This window comes from Stegastes partitus, unplaced genomic scaffold (genome assembly GCF_000690725.1).
Source record: "Stegastes partitus isolate 25-593 unplaced genomic scaffold, Stegastes_partitus-1.0.2 Scaffold736, whole genome shotgun sequence".
Classification (NCBI taxonomy): Eukaryota; Metazoa; Chordata; class Actinopteri; family Pomacentridae; genus Stegastes; species Stegastes partitus.
In genome coordinates this window covers 161,522-179,361 of record NW_007578467.1, presented here as the reverse complement: position 1 = coordinate 179,361, position 17,840 = coordinate 161,522, and the positions used below count along the sequence as shown (strand labels likewise).

Sequence of the window (17,840 nt, the reverse complement as noted above, 5' to 3'; positions counted from 1 at the left end):
TAATGTTTTCGTGGTCTTTACAACAAACTTATTTTGTTATAAAAACGCTGACTGAGTGATATCTTCTCTCTTTTTTCTATCGTATCTACCAGGTGGTGATTCGAGGGGAACTTTCAGCTGACAGCGAAGCCTTGGAGGTCCTGGCCATCGATGACTTATCCCTCAGTCCTGGCTGCGTGATTCTGTCTGGTATTGCTACCATTAATAACATCTCACCACACAGACGGGACGAGTTCAGACCTTGACATTTTGAAATATCGCCACACATAAACAGACCGCAACAAACTTGTTTAGAATACTGATGAACACCCGGGATGGGATTCATAACAGAATAACTGAATCGTTAAAATAGTGCTTACTGCACATTTCCTTGCGCTGAATATGGAGCAGTCAGGGCCACAATGTATGGGTTTATTTGTGCCCGCTGTAGTGTGCTGCCTACAGATCATTGATGAATATGATGCAGCTCAACATCTTGGCTGGGAGCGTTCAATAAAGCACCATTCACTTGGCGCTTTGGACATCATTTTAACATGTTTTATGTTTAGCACAAACTGTAGCATCTGCACAGCTGCCATTATTCATCTCATATTGGAAGATGATCCGGTTCTCAGCCCATAAAATAAACAGCAGTGGAACCTTTTTTTATTGATTGTCTTGTTTAGAATATCAACGTGTGGCCTTCAGCTTTCTTAGGCCTCCTTAGCTTCCTCTGGAAGATAATGTCGCTGGTCAGATGGCAGCAGTTCAAGGAAAGCTCCACAGTCTTTCCAGAATGTTTGAAGGTTTTTTTACTTGACTCTCTGAACCGCAAGCAGTTTCTGGCCTTTTTATTTGCTCCTGTCACATCTCATTCACCGTGAGCTCATTTCTGACTGCAATATAAAGTCCTGCACCTCAGTGGAAACAGCACAACCATGACTAGGAGTAGAGAGTACTCAGAAATATCTACTGTGCAGTAGGGCATAGTTACACTTCTTTAAATCATCAAGAAGACAAAAAAATGAAAATTTTATTGATTTAAAAAAAAAAAAAAAAATCTAGAATAAAAATATACATTTGTCAAGTGCCCAGAGATGTTACCTATACTAGGAAAAAAAAAGGAGGTTTAATATGAATTCTTAAAACTATATATTAGTTTCTACTTGTTCATTCATTCCCCATTGAGCATTGAAAGTATGGAGTATCTGTGGTTCTGAGTGAAATATCTTAACAACTATTAGATCGATTGTCATGAAGTTAAATCATATACGCTTCAGGATTAATTGCAATAACTTTTACTACTACTTCTGCAGATTGTTCTTCTTGTTTCACTGGACCTCTGAGTGTAAATACTTCAACCCGTTGGTCTCCTGAGGCATATAAATCCACATTAGTTTGCTGTAGAGTAACTTTTCTGGAGGCAAATATTTCACTTAGGAGAGACACAAACGAGAGAACATTTTTATGATAATTATGCGATAAATGACAATGTGTATGTGAAAAGAATCACTCTCAGCGGCAATCCTGCAGGAGTTATGACTCAACTCTGAGCCTTTTAGCATTTTTCAGCTCATTGTTTTTATTTTATTGCCCCCCGTTGGTTTCACTCTCTCATCTGCTCTCGAAAGCTATCAGAAGTCCATTATGCTATAATTGGCAGGCACCAAAATGCAAACAAAGATGGTGACTAGCAGCATGTAGTAGTTAACGAGACATCATTTCTTCAGAAAATGGTGAAGATCAAAACGAAGATAAACACTTTGCAACATGTTCCCTCTGTCAAATTTGTCAGTTATGTGTTTACGGCTGCTATCAAGTTGCAAAAATGTCACTTCTTCTCGCTTTAGGTTTGGTAAATAGTGTTGAAGGAGAGCAAAAGACATGGTGACTCACCTGTGTGGCAAACTTAAGAGTCTGGTTGCAGCGTCACCAGGCCTAGTTTAGCATGTCTAAGTAGACGAGACAGTCCAGTGTCACCTTGGCACATGGTCCTTCTGCTTCCATCTGTCTTCTGCTCGCTAAAGTGGGTTTGTTAAATGCTCCAGACTTCAAGACAAAAAGGATGGTGTCTCTCCAGCCTCATCGATCATATTAAAAAACCTGAACAATGGCGCACTGAGCTTTTTAGAGCAAAACTCAAGTCAACTATTTTTTATAGTCAAAGCTCTGACCCGTTAGAAAGAATTAATGGGTTTCACATTACAATACTAACAAAACTTCACCAAACAGACCTGATTTAATATGTACAACACATCAGTACAGGCTGACCTGCACATAGGAAGGAGGACTATATCACTAACCGCATGCCATTACGGTCACTTACAGAGGATTTTTTCTGTCCGACATCCTTCATTATTCATCCTTATCCCACACATGGCTGATACATTTGTTTCACCAAATTACGGGATCACAGCATCCATGAATTTCGATTAATTGCACTGTCACTAATGATGGCAATATAACCATTAAGTACAGGCTCTGATTAAATGGATGCAGGGTGAAAATAAAACAGAGGCATGTTATTGCAAATTGTATAAGCAGCTGAGGTTTGACGCCTCTTCTGCACCGCGGTACCATAAATCTCATTCTTTACACGTGTAAGTGTCTGCAGGTGGTTGCGTGTCTGTGTATGTTTTTTGAGCACATAATTTATTACAGCTAGCATTTTCTGCACAATTTATGCCTAGTAATTTGTGTTTTTAATTACGTCGCAGTCACAATCGTAATCGCTTGCTGGGTTACGATGGCATTCTTTCGGGTTAAGGACGGGCTACATTAATGAACTGCACAGGATGGAGGTTTTTTTTTGTTGCCTCAAAACATGTTAAAGTTTATTTGCAAGCTTTAAATTAAAAGTACAAGCAGAAAGCTACCTTCAACAACACCTTTTTGAATTATATAATCATAAAGTGTGGTTGATGACTGAGTACAGAGTCCAAAGTCTGCATCATGAGTTTATGTCTGTGGTTAGATTTAGGCAACAAGGAGCTTGGTTAATGTTTAGGAAAGAATGTTGTTTCGGTTTAACAAACTTGATGTGTCTTAAGCATTGCAGACCTTTTTCTCTATTAAACCAAGACTCTTTTCTTTCCTTAACCTTAACCAAGTGTTTAACAGCGCTGAAACTTTCAATATAAACTTGTCAGACAGGTTAATTAGGAACACTTTTTCATAATGTCTAATCGTGTTTTCATTATTATAACACTTGCCAGAAAAGATAAACCAGGTGGAATTTTGTTTCCGACAAAACGCACTTCTTGTTGCAGATTAGTTGTATATGAACGTAATTACTGGGCGACAGGGTTGGCAAGAAAGCACATGACAAGTTATGCCAATTGAAGCTGCACTAATCCAAATCCTTCTCAGTTTTAATCCATCTCAGTTGTATCTTTTTGCTTCTCCCCTCATTTTAAAACTTCGTTGCAACAGAGAAGTAAAAGCAGCAACCTTTAAAAGACTTTTTTTTTTTTCAATAGCGAGCCCTAAAGCCATTTAAAAATTGGGCAATTTTTCAAATATGTTTCCAATGCTCTTTTTAGGCGGAATGAAATTGAATTCATTTAAGAGATGGGGTCTGAGATGTACTATTGATCAGAGTATATGAACGTCATTCATTATTTCACTGTTGAATCTAATCTTCCATAACACAGCTAATGTACTTACTCTTCTCTGGACGCAGCTGAGCTCATCTATATTAATCCACCGTGAGCTTTTTAATGATGAAATCACATGACAGGAGTCAGAGATAACAGCTGTAACTCTAAGCATGTGGTGGGTCTACATTTGATTTAATAGCTCCTGGGGATCGAAGTGCCTCTTGCAACTGAACACTGCAATTCCACTGATTTGTGTTGTATTAATGTCTGATTTTTGATTCCTGTGGCAGAGAGCAGCGTTCCTCCTCCTCCTCCTCCCGCCTGCCCTCCCTCGTGGTTTGACTGCGGTGGTGGGGAGTGTATTGAGGAAAACAGAGTGTGTGACTTCACCCCAGACTGTCTCCACGGAGAGGATGAAGCCAGCTGCCGTACGAAACCTTATTACCAAGTAACACATTCCAATAACCCACATCCCATTTGTGTGTTTGACTGAGCGACAATTGGTGATTTACAGTCGTCTGGCAGCGTGATGGCTGTGTCCTGATTTATTCTTTTTTTGACCCAGTATGAATCAGTGTTGCAGTTTCCTGTTATTTTTAAATGATGTGTCAAAATGTGAAAACTTCAGTTAATCAGTTGACACTATATTCTCACCCTAAGATCTATAGTTGGAGTTTTCCTGTTTCTCTTTACATGATATCCTCCTTATTGTTTACCTTAGAAACACAGGGCTCCACCATATAATCTAACAGTCCTACTAATGTATCTTGTTGACTTTACTTCCGACATATCTTACTTGTAGTGCACAATGAATGTGCGCAAATGACTGTCGGCCATTTTGTATTTTTCTTTCAATGATAACTCTAAAGTTACTGAACACAAAAACATGATTCTTTTCTGGATAATACTAGCGATGCACGATGTTAAAATTTCTGGGATATCCGATATTAAGATTTCTGATATTGCTGATAACCGATATCACCAATGTTGATATTTAATTTTTGTTCACATCAAAAATTTTTTATAAATAAATACTGTGAGAACGTGGAAGCTATTCAAAAGAAGCCTTTACCAAATTAGACCACATAGTCTTCTTTATTTTGTAACAAAAGTAAAATAGTTTAACATATTTAACGTTCAAGTCCAGGATCATTTAAGTAAAAACATCTGTGAAGTAGCAGCAATATCAAATGTAGAGACAAAGGCACTAATGTTAGACAATCATTGGTTTTTCATCATTCTTCATGCTGTAAATTTCAGCTTTGTATCATCACTAATGGCTCATGTGACAGAATGTTCTTGCCAAAATGCATCAGAAAATTGAATGCACACAAGCTTGTACCTTTGACTTTTTAGAAAGAACCCCATATTTTGTAATGCAGTTAATCAATATTTTACTCTTGATGGAACCCAGAGAGTTTCATGCCAATCCGAGCCGTATAAATGCTCCTGCTGTGACTTACCGAACATTTTTTTATGGAAGTACAAATTGGAGTTTTTACTCATGGGAACAGTGGTGCCTGAAATATCTCCTCCCACTCTGTAACTGTATGAGGAAGGCAGACATGGGGCACAGTTTCCAAATTAATACAAAATTGGCTCAGAATCCACAAGTGAATTGATTTCAGCTTCATGTGGTATCATCAGTTTTTTCAACACTACAATCTTCAGTTTTTCCTGGACATTTCTTCCCACTTCCCACTATGCATAGATAAATCCACTTCTGATTTTTATTAAATAAAAGCATCAGTAACCCTCCTGTCCTATGAGCCATTTTGGATTAAGTCACCCAGATGACTTGGCTGCCTCCATAGCTTCATAAAGCAGCTTTAGCTTTCATACCACGCCTCCCCATTGAAAAGATTACAGCAGTTTTCTGTACATGGTTCTTTTTTCACTTGGATGATTGATTTTTTCCTTGGCAATGGGTGACTCTGCTGCACTTTTGTTCTCATGTGATAGCACATGTATCTTCATAGCCCTCAGAGTTTTATGCCTTTTTTGTCACAGTGGTTGTAAATCATTTGTTCTGGTGATTTAACCAGGACATAGCTCATCATACTTTGCAATTAGACGATATTCCTCAGCAGACAGACTTTACCCAGCTTTCATGGAGCTTTTTTGTTACATTGGTTTCAAAGTTTCAAATTTTTTTTTGGCCTTGTAAACAAAAGTTAACACAACAATCTCACCACAAGGACCATTAGTCGCCGTTGTGGAGCTTCCAATCTGAACTGTGCTCAGACAAGTAAAGGTTCCATAACAGGTGGATCAACCCAATCCTCTGAGGAAAATCTTCTCATGTGACTGAAAATCAGCTGCTAATAAACCTTGAAATCTTGTTTCCAAGGTCACAAATGAATATTTCCTTTATTTCTCTACTCATTCAGCCTCCGAGTGTGACTTTGAAGATCGATCTTGTGGCTGGTACGAGCTCACCCCTGGCGATGGCTTTGACTGGTTCAAGGGCTCGTCCGCGGAGGTTCCTCCGGACTACTACGGTCAGCCACCACCGCTGGACCACTCCACGAACAGCACTGAAGGTAGGGGAAGCAGACGCACTAGAAATGCACGGCATCAACGCCACCATGTGACACATGCAGTCAGTGCAAATGAGAATAGAAACGTGCTGAGCTGATAAAGCGATTTCACTGTGTCCAGGATGTTTGGTCAAAAATAACTGGGAAAAGATTATATTATCGACAGATTACATCGATGTTTTGTGGAAGAAAATCCCTCGTCTGGTGTTTTTGAGAGATAAGCACTTCATGGAGAAATGCTTTCTCAGCCATCTGAATAATAGAAAGCAAATCGACATATGCTGCACCCAATCTGCATATTAACATCATTCATTGAAATAAACGACACACTACAATAGTTTCTTCTGGGTTTATGTACCACAACATGTCACTGTATATTATGCCTCATTACATCTTTATACTTTTTCTCCACATTTACCCTCCAGAACAGACTTAACTCTTTGAGGCATGGATTTAACAAGGAGCCTCGTTGCGGGCTCACTCCATGCAGGCACCATCTGTTGTTTTTGTACGAACATGCTGTGAAAAGACGCTCTGTTAGGTTTAGATTTGGAGGCTGTGCAGACACTAAACTGAAGCTTTGTGAAATGACACGTATCCTGATGGGTGCATCTGTTTGAAGATGTAGAAAATATGACTGTGACCATTCAAAGACTTATCTAGTCTGCAACAATGTGCAGGTATGTGGAGCTGTTCAAACAGAGCTTATTTGGCAGTTGGACTTTTCATACCAGCCAAGAAAACAATTCAACTGTTTCACACCACAATCGCATAATGTACAGCATTAGACAGAATGGACTCAAGCTGTTTGTTCCCTTCTATAGAGCGGGAGTCATTTTTTACATTCCTTTTTTTTTTTTTTTAGATAGTTTTTAATGAGCGCCACCACACACAAAGCCAAGACCCTTATCTTATCTTGTCTTATCGTATCGTATCGTATCGTATCGTATCGTATCGTATCGTATCGTATCTATATTTCAATTGCATACTTCCAAATGTTTTTATACTTTTGATGAAGCAACCCGTTAATTTAATTTGAAGACAAAACAGTTCACCTAAAGCACTGTGAAGTACCAAAGGACAATATTACAAAATGATAATTATAAAGGCCTTTCCCCCAACATTTCCTGGACTCATGTTTTAGCATTATTTTACCTGCCGTGTGCCATTTGCAATCCAATCTTATGTACTGGTTGAAATTGCTTTAAAGACCAATTCAACTCATACAATGTAGTGGTATTAGCCCTTTCATTGTGACTAAAATGTTATTATTTCATCAAACTGACTTAATTTCATGTATGAGGGTTATATTGTAAAGATAGCCCATAGGAGCTGCAAAAACCCATCCAATCATCAGATGAATTACAGTCGAGTTTCCAAATATATGCAAATATATTAGATATACCTAAAAACCATTCAGAAACAATCATATAGCATTGCCTGTAATGTAAGAATTTTGATTAAAAATTCATTTATACCTGCATTATATATGTAGTTGGCCAACTGATGGGAATATTTTATGTTGCTGGCAAACCAGTGTGATTTGATGATTGGTGTGAAATGAAATGGCTCTCTGCACTGAGCTGCTATTTGCAAGACAAAACACTGTTGCCAAGGCAACTTTCAGTGGACAGGGTATATGTTTTATTTATCCCTCAATTCTTATACGCTAGACACTGTAGTGCACAACAATCCCAGAGGGACAGGTCGATAAAATGGACCCATCTGGCAACAACAACAATGTGGGAAAGCGTTTAGTAAATGAAATTCTCGACTGTCTGCTTCCGTAACAATTCCAGCTTTTTTTTTTTTTAAAGGTGACTCACAGTCTGTATGGTGGAAAAAAGTTGTTTGCAGAAATTAAATGAAGTAGATGCTGAATACGGTTTGAATATTAATTGCCATCTCACTCACTGCAGGTCATTTCATGTTTATACTGAAGAACAGCAGCAGTCTGTATCCACGAGCCATCCTCCGAGGACCCTGGTTCCAGCAGTCGGCCTCTGGCTGCACCATGACCTTCTGGTGAAAGTCACACTACAGCCTGCACTCTTCTACCAACTCTCATTTCTTCTGCAGGCCTAAAAAGTTGTTCAACATGATTTGTTATCATAAGAAGAACTATTCCATGTGTAGATTCACCCACACTTTTGGACCTTTTCCAGTTGCCGTCTCTCAACATCTATGTGTCTTTTGATCTTCCTCTCTTTCCTCCACCCATCATTTCACCTGTCTCAGCGCTGCTCTCTTTGCATCCCCCCTTATCTCACAGTAACACACAATGAGAAGATATGCATCTGAATCTGTCACATTCTGACAGTTTTGTGGCCCCTTAAAGTTTATGTCAAATGACAGATTATAATTTCCCACTGGGTGATTGGGACGGTTCTCCTGGCAGGAAAGTGCGGGAGGTTTATAAATTTTATTTTATCAGCAGAGTTAGCAAAAGTCATCGTGTATTATGTCCAGGAAGCATTATGCAGTATCACAAGAGGAATCTGTGATTTACAGTATCTGGAGTGAGAAAATCATTTCAAAAGTACAACACCACAGAATGCACACATTGCTATGCTGGAAAATCATTGTCAGTGAAATGTAAGCTTCAATCTTGCTCCTATTCCTCTCAGGCACTATAACTCAGGCATATCTGTGGGGGCTGCTGACATGTACCTTCGAATCAACGGAGTTCAAAACAACACTATTATATGGAGAACATTCTACGACCAAGGAACCCGCTGGAACCGCGTCACCGTACAGCTGGGACGCATCACCCAACCATTCCAGATCGCTCTGGCTAAAATCAGCCTCGGCGTGTTCGACGGCATCTCCGCTTTGGATGACGTCACCTTCAAGAACTGTTCGATGCCCCCAGCGGTCGCAGAGTGTCCTCAGCACACACATTTCCATTGCGTGCACACTAAGGCATGTGTGGACCATCTGCAGCTCTGTGATCTTGTGGACGACTGTGGGGACGGATCGGATGAAGAGGGATGTTGTGAGTGTCTTGAATATTTTGGGTAGAAGTACATAGATCATTCAACTAATTTAAAGTACTGATCGAAACACAAGAATTTTGTGTGACATGTACTAAGAGGAACAAAACTAAAACTACTCATCACAAATGGTCATGAGAATGAAATACTATCTTATCTGGATGTTAGTCCTCCCATCATGGTAGTCCTAAGTGCTCAAGTAGAAGGAAACTGGAATTCTGGAAAGGCGTTTCTGCTGCCATTCAAGACTCTTCCTCTGTTCTAACTTACCGATGTAGAGTCACAGATCCTTATTGTCATCCCTGAATCACATAACACATGACCTGTTATTGACCCAAGCTCCCTTGCATTTTGGGAAATAGAGGAAGAACCTTTTGGGGTTTCTCGCCATTGCCACTGTGCAAGAACCTTTTGAGTTCAAAGTGGTGCCTCGATGTACTCCTCAGAAAGGGTTCCATTTTTAACTAATTCTTCTTCTTATTGGTCATGTTATCACTGGTATTATTGTAGTGTTTTTACTCCAAACATCAGAAAATACTTCTTGTTGTATATATTTAGGTAGCTGGGGATTTGGGCATTATTGTCAACAGTCATTTACAAACAAATCTATCAGCATAAAGTCAGGCAAGTTCTCAATTTGCCAAAATATACAAAATGCAATCTCTGGAACTTGCATTTACTAATATGTCCAATATTAATGAAAATTAAATAAAAAATCCTTCAGGCACTCATTTGAGTTTTTAGAGATTCCTCCAGTACAGTTTACAACCAAGGATATCAGCCTGCTCCATTCCACAGGATCATAAGAAAAAACACAAGTTCTATAATTCTGCTGCACAAATTTGTATTCATTCTTCTGCTTTTTTGGAAAATATTCACGATTAGAGGACATGTAACGGTCCTTTACAAAAATGGACTCTTGACTGATTTCCTGCAGCAAAGTCAGTGTGCAGGTCTTGGGTAGTATTACAGCAAATGTGAAAAACAAAGTTGCTTAAAGCCTTTTGTGGCTCCACAAGGAGCCTGAACCCTGCTCGAGGCTTGTAGCTCGAGGCTATATTAACTGCTGCTATGTTAACACAACAGAATCTTAAAACGAACTGTTGGTGGTCCAGTTACGCTGTAGGTGATGTAGGTACCAGGAGGTGACAAGGTAGAAGACTACGTGGATTTAAAAGATGACTTTTTCTGGGTCTGCTGCATTGATTTTTGATACATTTTGGATGTGGAAGGGTCTTGGAGTTATACTGTTAATGCTAAATCGGTGGAGACTGGCTTAAGTATTTCATAATGCTGTAATGTTAGGGGTTACACGATATGTATGGATGCACTGATGTCTCAGTAGCAATTTACTATTTTTGCTGAGGATGGTGGAACTACATTTCTGTTCTATATGATATAGATTAGCCCTGCGATAGACTGGCGACCTGTCCAGGGTGTCCCCTGCCTTCGCCCTAAGTCGGCTGGGATAGACTCCAGCCCCCCCGCGACCCTAGTGAGGATTAAGCGGTGTATAGATAATGGACGGATGGATCATCATACAGTTTTCATTTTAATCTCAAAATAACGTTGCCAATATAGATGTTAAGTAACTGTTAGAATAGAATAGAGGTGTAAAGAACTAGAAGGTAGAAGTACCTAAAAATCCCTCTTAAGTACAGTGGTTAGAGTTTTATGTTTTCTGGCTCCACTTAACATTTATTTTCATGTCTCATAGCTCCAGGGCTGCAGTGTAACTTTGAACACGGACTGTGCAGCTGGACACAGGAACACAGTGGATTAGATGCATTTGACTGGACCCGCATCCAAGGCCCGACTCCATCCTTCAACACAGGCCCCTGGAAGGACCACACGTTTGGCACCAACTATGGCCACTACCTCTACATCGAGTCCTCTGCTCCCCAGGAGTTCAGGGACACAGCTGTGTTGCTGAGTCCAGTCTTTCAACCCACCCACCAGCGGGGCAAAGACCCATCCAGGTCCCGCCACCACTGTGTTTTCCGCTTCCATTACCACATGTTTGGATCGCACGTGTTCTGCCTGGCGGTGTACATGAGGACCTACAGTACAGGCCGCGGTCATATGCTGTGGGTACGATATGGAGACCAAAAAAACTTATGGCACCGGAAGACTCTCTACCTCAACAGTGCTCGGCCTTTCCAGGTAACTTCTGGAGGATATAATGCTCCAAAAACTGATACCAAAAGAGGGATTTCATATTTCAGTTGCCTGCTTTAGTAAATAAGACTTAGTAAGTTTCCCTCCACATTAGCTCCCTGGTTTGAGTCTTGTCCCAAGAATTGATGTTTGCATCCCTTTATGCTCTCCTGTCCTATCCTATTATAAATATCTAAAAGTTCTACTTATGCACAGTGCATAAGGAAATGTAACTGTTTGCTTTGCACACTGGTTAAGGTGTAAATCTTAGTTTAAACACTGTAAAATCACTTAGAATCACCTCACATCCCATTGTATATAATTTGCATTCAGTCCCCTTGTGTAATCAAACATAGACGTACAGAAATGAGCTCCAGGTAAACGTAGCCTGCCGGCAGACAACAATGAAGAGCGAATGAAGCAAATGGTCTGTATTTAAGGGTGCACTCCTGCATTGCATGATGGAGATCTGTTTAATAGCTTCACTGCTCAACATCGATCTCTCAAGATGGATGTTCTGTTGTCATTACTCATGAGTGAGTATAACTTGACAGGGCACTTAAAGACTTTTCCTCCACTGTGACATTGAAAACACAAGCTCTGTTTGCCAAATTAATTGACTGCAGAAGGGCTGAAGTGGAAAAAAAGTGGCACTGATGAATTAAATTCCGACTAAGTGGGCATATTGCCAGGACGTGACAGCATCTAATGACCAAACATCCACATAGTCAGATGCACCAACATACTAATTCTGAGATTGCATTGAGTTTTAATGTGACCAATGTAGCTTTAATAAATACTTCAGCTGTATTAGACAAAAAATAACAGCGCATTGATGTAAAATAGAATGTATGGCTACCAATTTGCAAACAGTTTATTCGAACATCTCAGAAAATTAGATCTGAGCATGTAACCAGAAAATTGGTTTGCTGAATTCCTCCATATTTTTGACGGAAAAAAAAAAAAGGATTCTGTGATAGCTGCTAACTGAGCCAACTGACAAAGCAAGCATTAGCATGCTAATATATAACCTGTTGAAAAGAAAGTAGAAGGTATGATATTTTAAGTATATTCTAATAGTTACACCTTAGAAATTTAATTGACTAAAACTTTTTTCTTGCAGGCTTTTTGCAGACTATAAACTTAATAATAGTTTATGTGTGAAGTTAAAAAGTAGTTGGTGCAACCAAATTGTGGCTTGTTTGTCGACTGCATTTATTGTGTGTTTATGCCTGTTGCCAGATTTTAATTGAAGGGACAGTTGGAGATGATTTTAATGGAGACATCGCCATTGATGACCTTTCCTTCTTGAACTGTGAGCCTTATGAAGGTAAATGATTCCATTCATAAGGTGATTTTTTTAGGGTAATGCTGTTTCCATTGTTAATTTTGTTTTTTTCTCCTCCTGCCACTTGTTCTAGGAGAGCTCCCCAAACTGAATACCACAACCCCTGCAGTGACAACCCCAGCACCCACAGTTACACCCCACAGCTGCCCTGAAGGACAGTTTGTGTGTGGGACACATGAGGAGTGTGTTCCCCTGAGTCAAGTGTGTGATTTCAGACATGACTGCTCTGATGGATCCGATGAAATAAACTGCGGTAAAACATTTATAAGGGTGTTGTTATTGCATGTCATTCTTGTCAGGTTTCCTCTGTGGTGTTTCTTTTGCCCTGTCTTCCTCTGTTTATTTGCCTTTCTCTTTCTCCAGTGAAGGAAAGGTGTGATTTTGAAGACGGCGACACTTGCGGTTGGATGATTGTCAACCTGTCTTTGGTCCCTCACCATACATTTCGCTGGTTGCCTGACCAAGGGGAGAGCATTCATGATGGAGAACAGTACCACCGTCCTATTAATGACCACACTCTGTGAGTGCCAGCAACACAATTTATGTTACAGTAGTCCTTTTTGACATGAAACAGTTGGATAATTAGTCAATTAGTAGATTGAGAAAACATTTTCAATCATTTTCAAACAAAAATTCCAAATATTCACTGATTCCAGGTTCTAAAAATCCAAAGATTGAATCAAAGTAACTTGAATACCTTGCTGTTTTAGAAAGGTTCTGGGAAAAATTGCAAATATTTCTCTTTTAAATGATTAGTCAAAAAAATAATTAGCTCCTTAATTCATTCTCAATTATATTGGCTAACTTAGCTAAATAGAAAGAGCTCAGATATAGCTCATATTCCTTGATCCCTGCAGCTATAGCTAAATTACAACATGGGCAAAAAGACAGAAAGGAAAAAAAATATATTCGATAATTACTCGGCTTGAAAGTCCAAAGAAAAATCTGCTCCTTTTTTAATTGCATTGTCGCTTTTTGCTTGAAACGTTTAGGGGAAAAAATACTGTGAATTTCTCCTTGTGTTTGGGCCCATCCATAGCAGATCATAGCCTGATTGTTCTTATCTGTGTTTTACTGAGTGGGTGTGGAGAGCAGACAATGGCAGCGCACTTTGTCCACAGCATTTCGATAATTTCTTCTTCGATCAGCCAGGATTGCATAACCTCTCCGTCTGTCTGAAACTCTTTTCCTCACTACTGCAGCAGCTGCAACTGTCTCTCAATCGATAAAGAATGAGTGAATGGGAGAAGAGAAGCTTGGTGTTATTTAACCAAAGCAAAGCCACAACTCTTATGGGAATTTGATCAAGCGAAGCAGTAAAGGGTTGAAGCAGATATAAGCGTGGCTCTGACTAAACTGATATGATCAGTGAAGGCAGCACGACTCATTTTACTTGGCGGGCAGCTTTATTATTGACAGTTTTAAGTCGTTTGCCTAAAAGTTAGAGAACAGAGATGAACATGTTAACTGTTAATATTGTTTAGCCTTGTTGTTTATTTTATTATACACCTGAATCAGTGTTTTGTTTGATAAAATCTAAAAAATACTGAGGAATTATAGAATGTGGACACAGTTTTCTACTTGTTTTTTTCCCCCAATGTCAGTGAAAAACTCAAAGATAATAGGTTTGTTATTATATATATAATATTTAAGATAAGAAGGAAAGTAAACCCTTACAGTTGAGAAGCTGTAACGAAAGTATGTTTGACTTTTTCCGTGAAAATAAGTTAAAACAATCGTTTAATGTTTAATTTTCAATGGAATAATAGTTACAGCTAATGGCTATAACTGCTGTCACTGAAAGTAAATGTGGTCAGGGCAGTGGCAATACGTTTCAACCTTTAAAGAACACGCGTCTTAAATTTACAAAGCCAGTGCAAGCAAAGTGCAATAGAGAACAACTGTACATATTATATTTGGTATTCCTTAGTGCTGCCTTGGGCAATACACTGATAGATTTCTCAAGTTTTTTTATGCAGAAAGTGGTCTTAGTAGTATTTTGCACATACCTCACTGGAATATTTAACAGTTTGAAAAAGAAATGCTTGCAAATCTAAGATAGGATATTTACTGTTAATGTACGAATGCCAATTATATGACATAAACAACACCAATATTTTGGTGGGAAAAAAAATTGTTTTGAATGTCTGCATAGCACTTTAATGTGAGTCAGAAAAGGTGGCACTCCATTATGATCCTGTCCTCAGATCATGGAAAAGAGCACCATATACACAAGACAGTCAAGCTAAAGGCGTAATTGGACATGAATAGGCTCATAGTTCACTGTGTTTATCCTGACATTCCTCTGACAGCAACAGCCCCGCGGGTTGGTATATGTACACAGACAGCTCAAACGGCGGCTACGGTCAATCCACTGACCTCCAGACGCCTGTCATCTCCTCCACTGGGCCACAGTGCACCCTGGTCTTCTGGTACCACATGAGCGGCTTCACCGTAGGATCACTGCAGGTGAGAGGGGAAGAATATATCTCATTTCCGTGTAAAGGGCCTCATCAGGATTGAGATACAGAACTATTCATGTGTGCTGTTTCTGTAATATCTGCAGGTGCTGCTGAAGCACAGAAACGTCACTCGTGAGGTTTGGTCTCAAGCTGGTAACCAAGGCAACAAATGGAGACGAGGAGAAGTGTTTTTGGGCTTATCAAACAACTTCCAGGTCTGTCTTTTGTTTAGTTTCGCTTTGAAATGCTTTAAATTGGGTTATATAACTAGATGAAATGCTATAAAATATAGATTTGTTTTATAATCAATAATGCGGCATCAAATTATGCTCCTGCATTTGGCGCTATTAGTGTCTCGAGACGTCTTCACTGCTGCCTCTTCGGTTGTAATCCTTTCCTATCATATGAAAATTTTATACAATGACGCTTTTATTATTATCAGAGATGTATTAATACACCAGCTTCTATATTGCATGTTTACTATCTCAGCTTCTTCTGTAACCAAATATAGATGTCGGAATTTGTCCGTATTTGTCTAATGTGATGAGTTCAAGGTCATAAGCTGCTTGTTCCATTTCTAATAAGTCCATACATTATAATCACAAATATCGACTGTCGCAGACAAAATATTGACTTTTTCTTATAAATAAAATGCCTCAGTCTCTTGTCTAAAATGCCAAAACTTATTTGATTATGGACCCTCTCTGCCTCATTAGTGTCAAAATGAAAAGATATGTTCATGATTGTGCGATTATGTGAAGCTTAGAACAAATGGGACACATCTTCCTAAATCATTCTTCCTGGTAATACTGTTAGAAGAATAGAAATCTTTTTGAAGTTTTAATGGGGATTGAATCCTCAATTCCCAACCTGGACCAATATTCATCATAAAATAATCGGAAGCTTAATCAGTTGGAGTTAAACAAAACAAGGAGAGAATTGTACAGAATTCCCTCTTGTTGTTCTTTCTTCAACAGTGGTACTTGTGGAGCAGAAATGGAGGGGTAATGAAACAGTAAATGGGTTTCTTTCTGAAACCTCTCTAGCTTCGACTGGCCCGGACTACTGAGGTCTTACGTTAGCTTCGAGTAAACATTGGAATATGATTTTTACAATAAATATAAGTGCCCATGATGACCTTTTATCAGCAGAGTTCCACTTCAACCCTTAGAGCTAACAAAGTTGTCTCTTTGTAGTTTTAGGCTTCGTATTTTATAGTGAGAGCCCCTTTGACGTGACATTTATTCCGCTGTGGTAGTTCTCTGTTACAGTTATCCAGGGGAGAGCCTCTTAGATGACATGCACATCAGTGTTATTGGGCTAATTTCAGCTGCAGCAGGCTAAATTGGACTTGCTTACCTGATGATCAATGAATAACCGTTGAGTCTAATTGAGTCTAATGAGTCTGAAGTTGCGAGCGTGACAGTCAGAGTTTGCTGGGTGTTTGCCAAGGTGTCTGTCTGCCGAGGTTATTCCAGGTGAGTGTGAGCACACACAGATAGAAATCCAGTGTCAGCTCTGGAAGCTTGATTGCACAGGAGGAGTCATCCCTTCAACCAAATACAAAGGCGTTTGCACATTTCACTGATACGCATCACCCTCTGTCAGACCACAGAGTCAGATCAATGCCAGAGGGCCTTTTCACAGGAAATCTTTGAGACTACAAGTGCCCTTTTCCTTTTCTCTCTGAGCTCTTCATCAATTGACTGCAGCCGCTTGCACAATAACACGACTTATTAGGACAGCCGCTCTCACCCGTTTTGTTTATGTGGCTTGTCTGATAATATTAACCCTGATCTCTGCAAACAGGATTATGTTTATACGACAGTCTGTAAAGAGAGTTGATCCCGGGTTTGTTGTCCTTTCATAGGTGGTATTCAGGGCAAAGCGGGGCATCAGCTACATGGGTGATGTGGTTATAGACGACGTCAGCTTCCTGGATTGCTCCCCTCCTCTTCTTCCGGACCAGCCGTGCTCACCTGAGCAGTATAGCTGTGCAAATGGCCACTGCATCCCTCAGGACAACCTGTGTGACTTCATCAACCACTGCGGGGACAACTCGGACGAGGACCCCTACATCTGCAGTGAGGCCTCTTCTAATGTGTGACTGATGGCTGCCAGTGAAAGATTAATTTGCTGATAACTGAATATCCTGGATTGATTTCTTTTTTATTGCTGTCTTTCAGAGGGCTTTAGCGGACGCTGCAGTTTTGAGTTTGACCTCTGTTCCTGGCGCCAGTGCCGAGAGGATGACTTTGATTGGCTGATCAAGGCAGGCAGCACTCCAACGGTTGGAACTGGGCCATCAAGTGACCACACGCTGAGAGACCCCTCTGGACACTACCTCTACCTGGAGAGCTCTTTCCCGCAGGCAGTCGGTGACAACGCCCGTATATCAGGACCCCTTCTGAGCAGCAGGAGTTCACAGTGCAAGGTCAGGTCAAGGTCAAAGTTAGGCAGGTACATGCAATAAGTGAAGTATACGTTAAGGAGCATTTGTTTGATGCAAGCACTGAGGGCCAATGACAATAATTAGTTTAACATGGCTACACAGAAAACTAAAAGTTATTTTTTGTAGTTCATCAAACTGGTAACACGTTGGTATGAACATGCTAACAAGTGAGTGCAGTTCCATAGACTGATTATTTATCGTCATCCAGAAAAAAGAAGCCAGAAGCCATTAAAATGTATTCGCACTTCCTCAACATTTTCCAGACTAACACTGATCAACCTATAAGCTTGCGTGAGCTTGAGATGCAAAC

At 39.9% G+C, this 17,840-nt stretch overlaps 1 protein-coding gene across 1 annotated transcript in view; it reads left to right on the top strand.

Moving 5' to 3' along the window:
• malrd1 (MAM and LDL receptor class A domain containing 1) overlaps positions 1-17,840 on the top strand; it is a 67,781-nt gene that overhangs the window by 13,482 nt on the left and 36,459 nt on the right. The window contains exons 5-17 of the mRNA XM_008291337.1: positions 93-189; positions 3,869-4,006; positions 5,969-6,121; positions 8,038-8,143; positions 8,746-9,113; positions 10,829-11,274; positions 12,511-12,598; positions 12,690-12,869; positions 12,980-13,136; positions 14,929-15,085; positions 15,183-15,293; positions 16,949-17,162; positions 17,265-17,512. Coding sequence (XP_008289559.1) covers positions 93-189; positions 3,869-4,006; positions 5,969-6,121; positions 8,038-8,143; positions 8,746-9,113; positions 10,829-11,274; positions 12,511-12,598; positions 12,690-12,869; positions 12,980-13,136; positions 14,929-15,085; positions 15,183-15,293; positions 16,949-17,162; positions 17,265-17,512 — 2,463 coding nt within the window. The remainder of the gene's footprint in view (positions 1-92; positions 190-3,868; positions 4,007-5,968; positions 6,122-8,037; positions 8,144-8,745; positions 9,114-10,828; positions 11,275-12,510; positions 12,599-12,689; positions 12,870-12,979; positions 13,137-14,928; positions 15,086-15,182; positions 15,294-16,948; positions 17,163-17,264; positions 17,513-17,840) is intronic.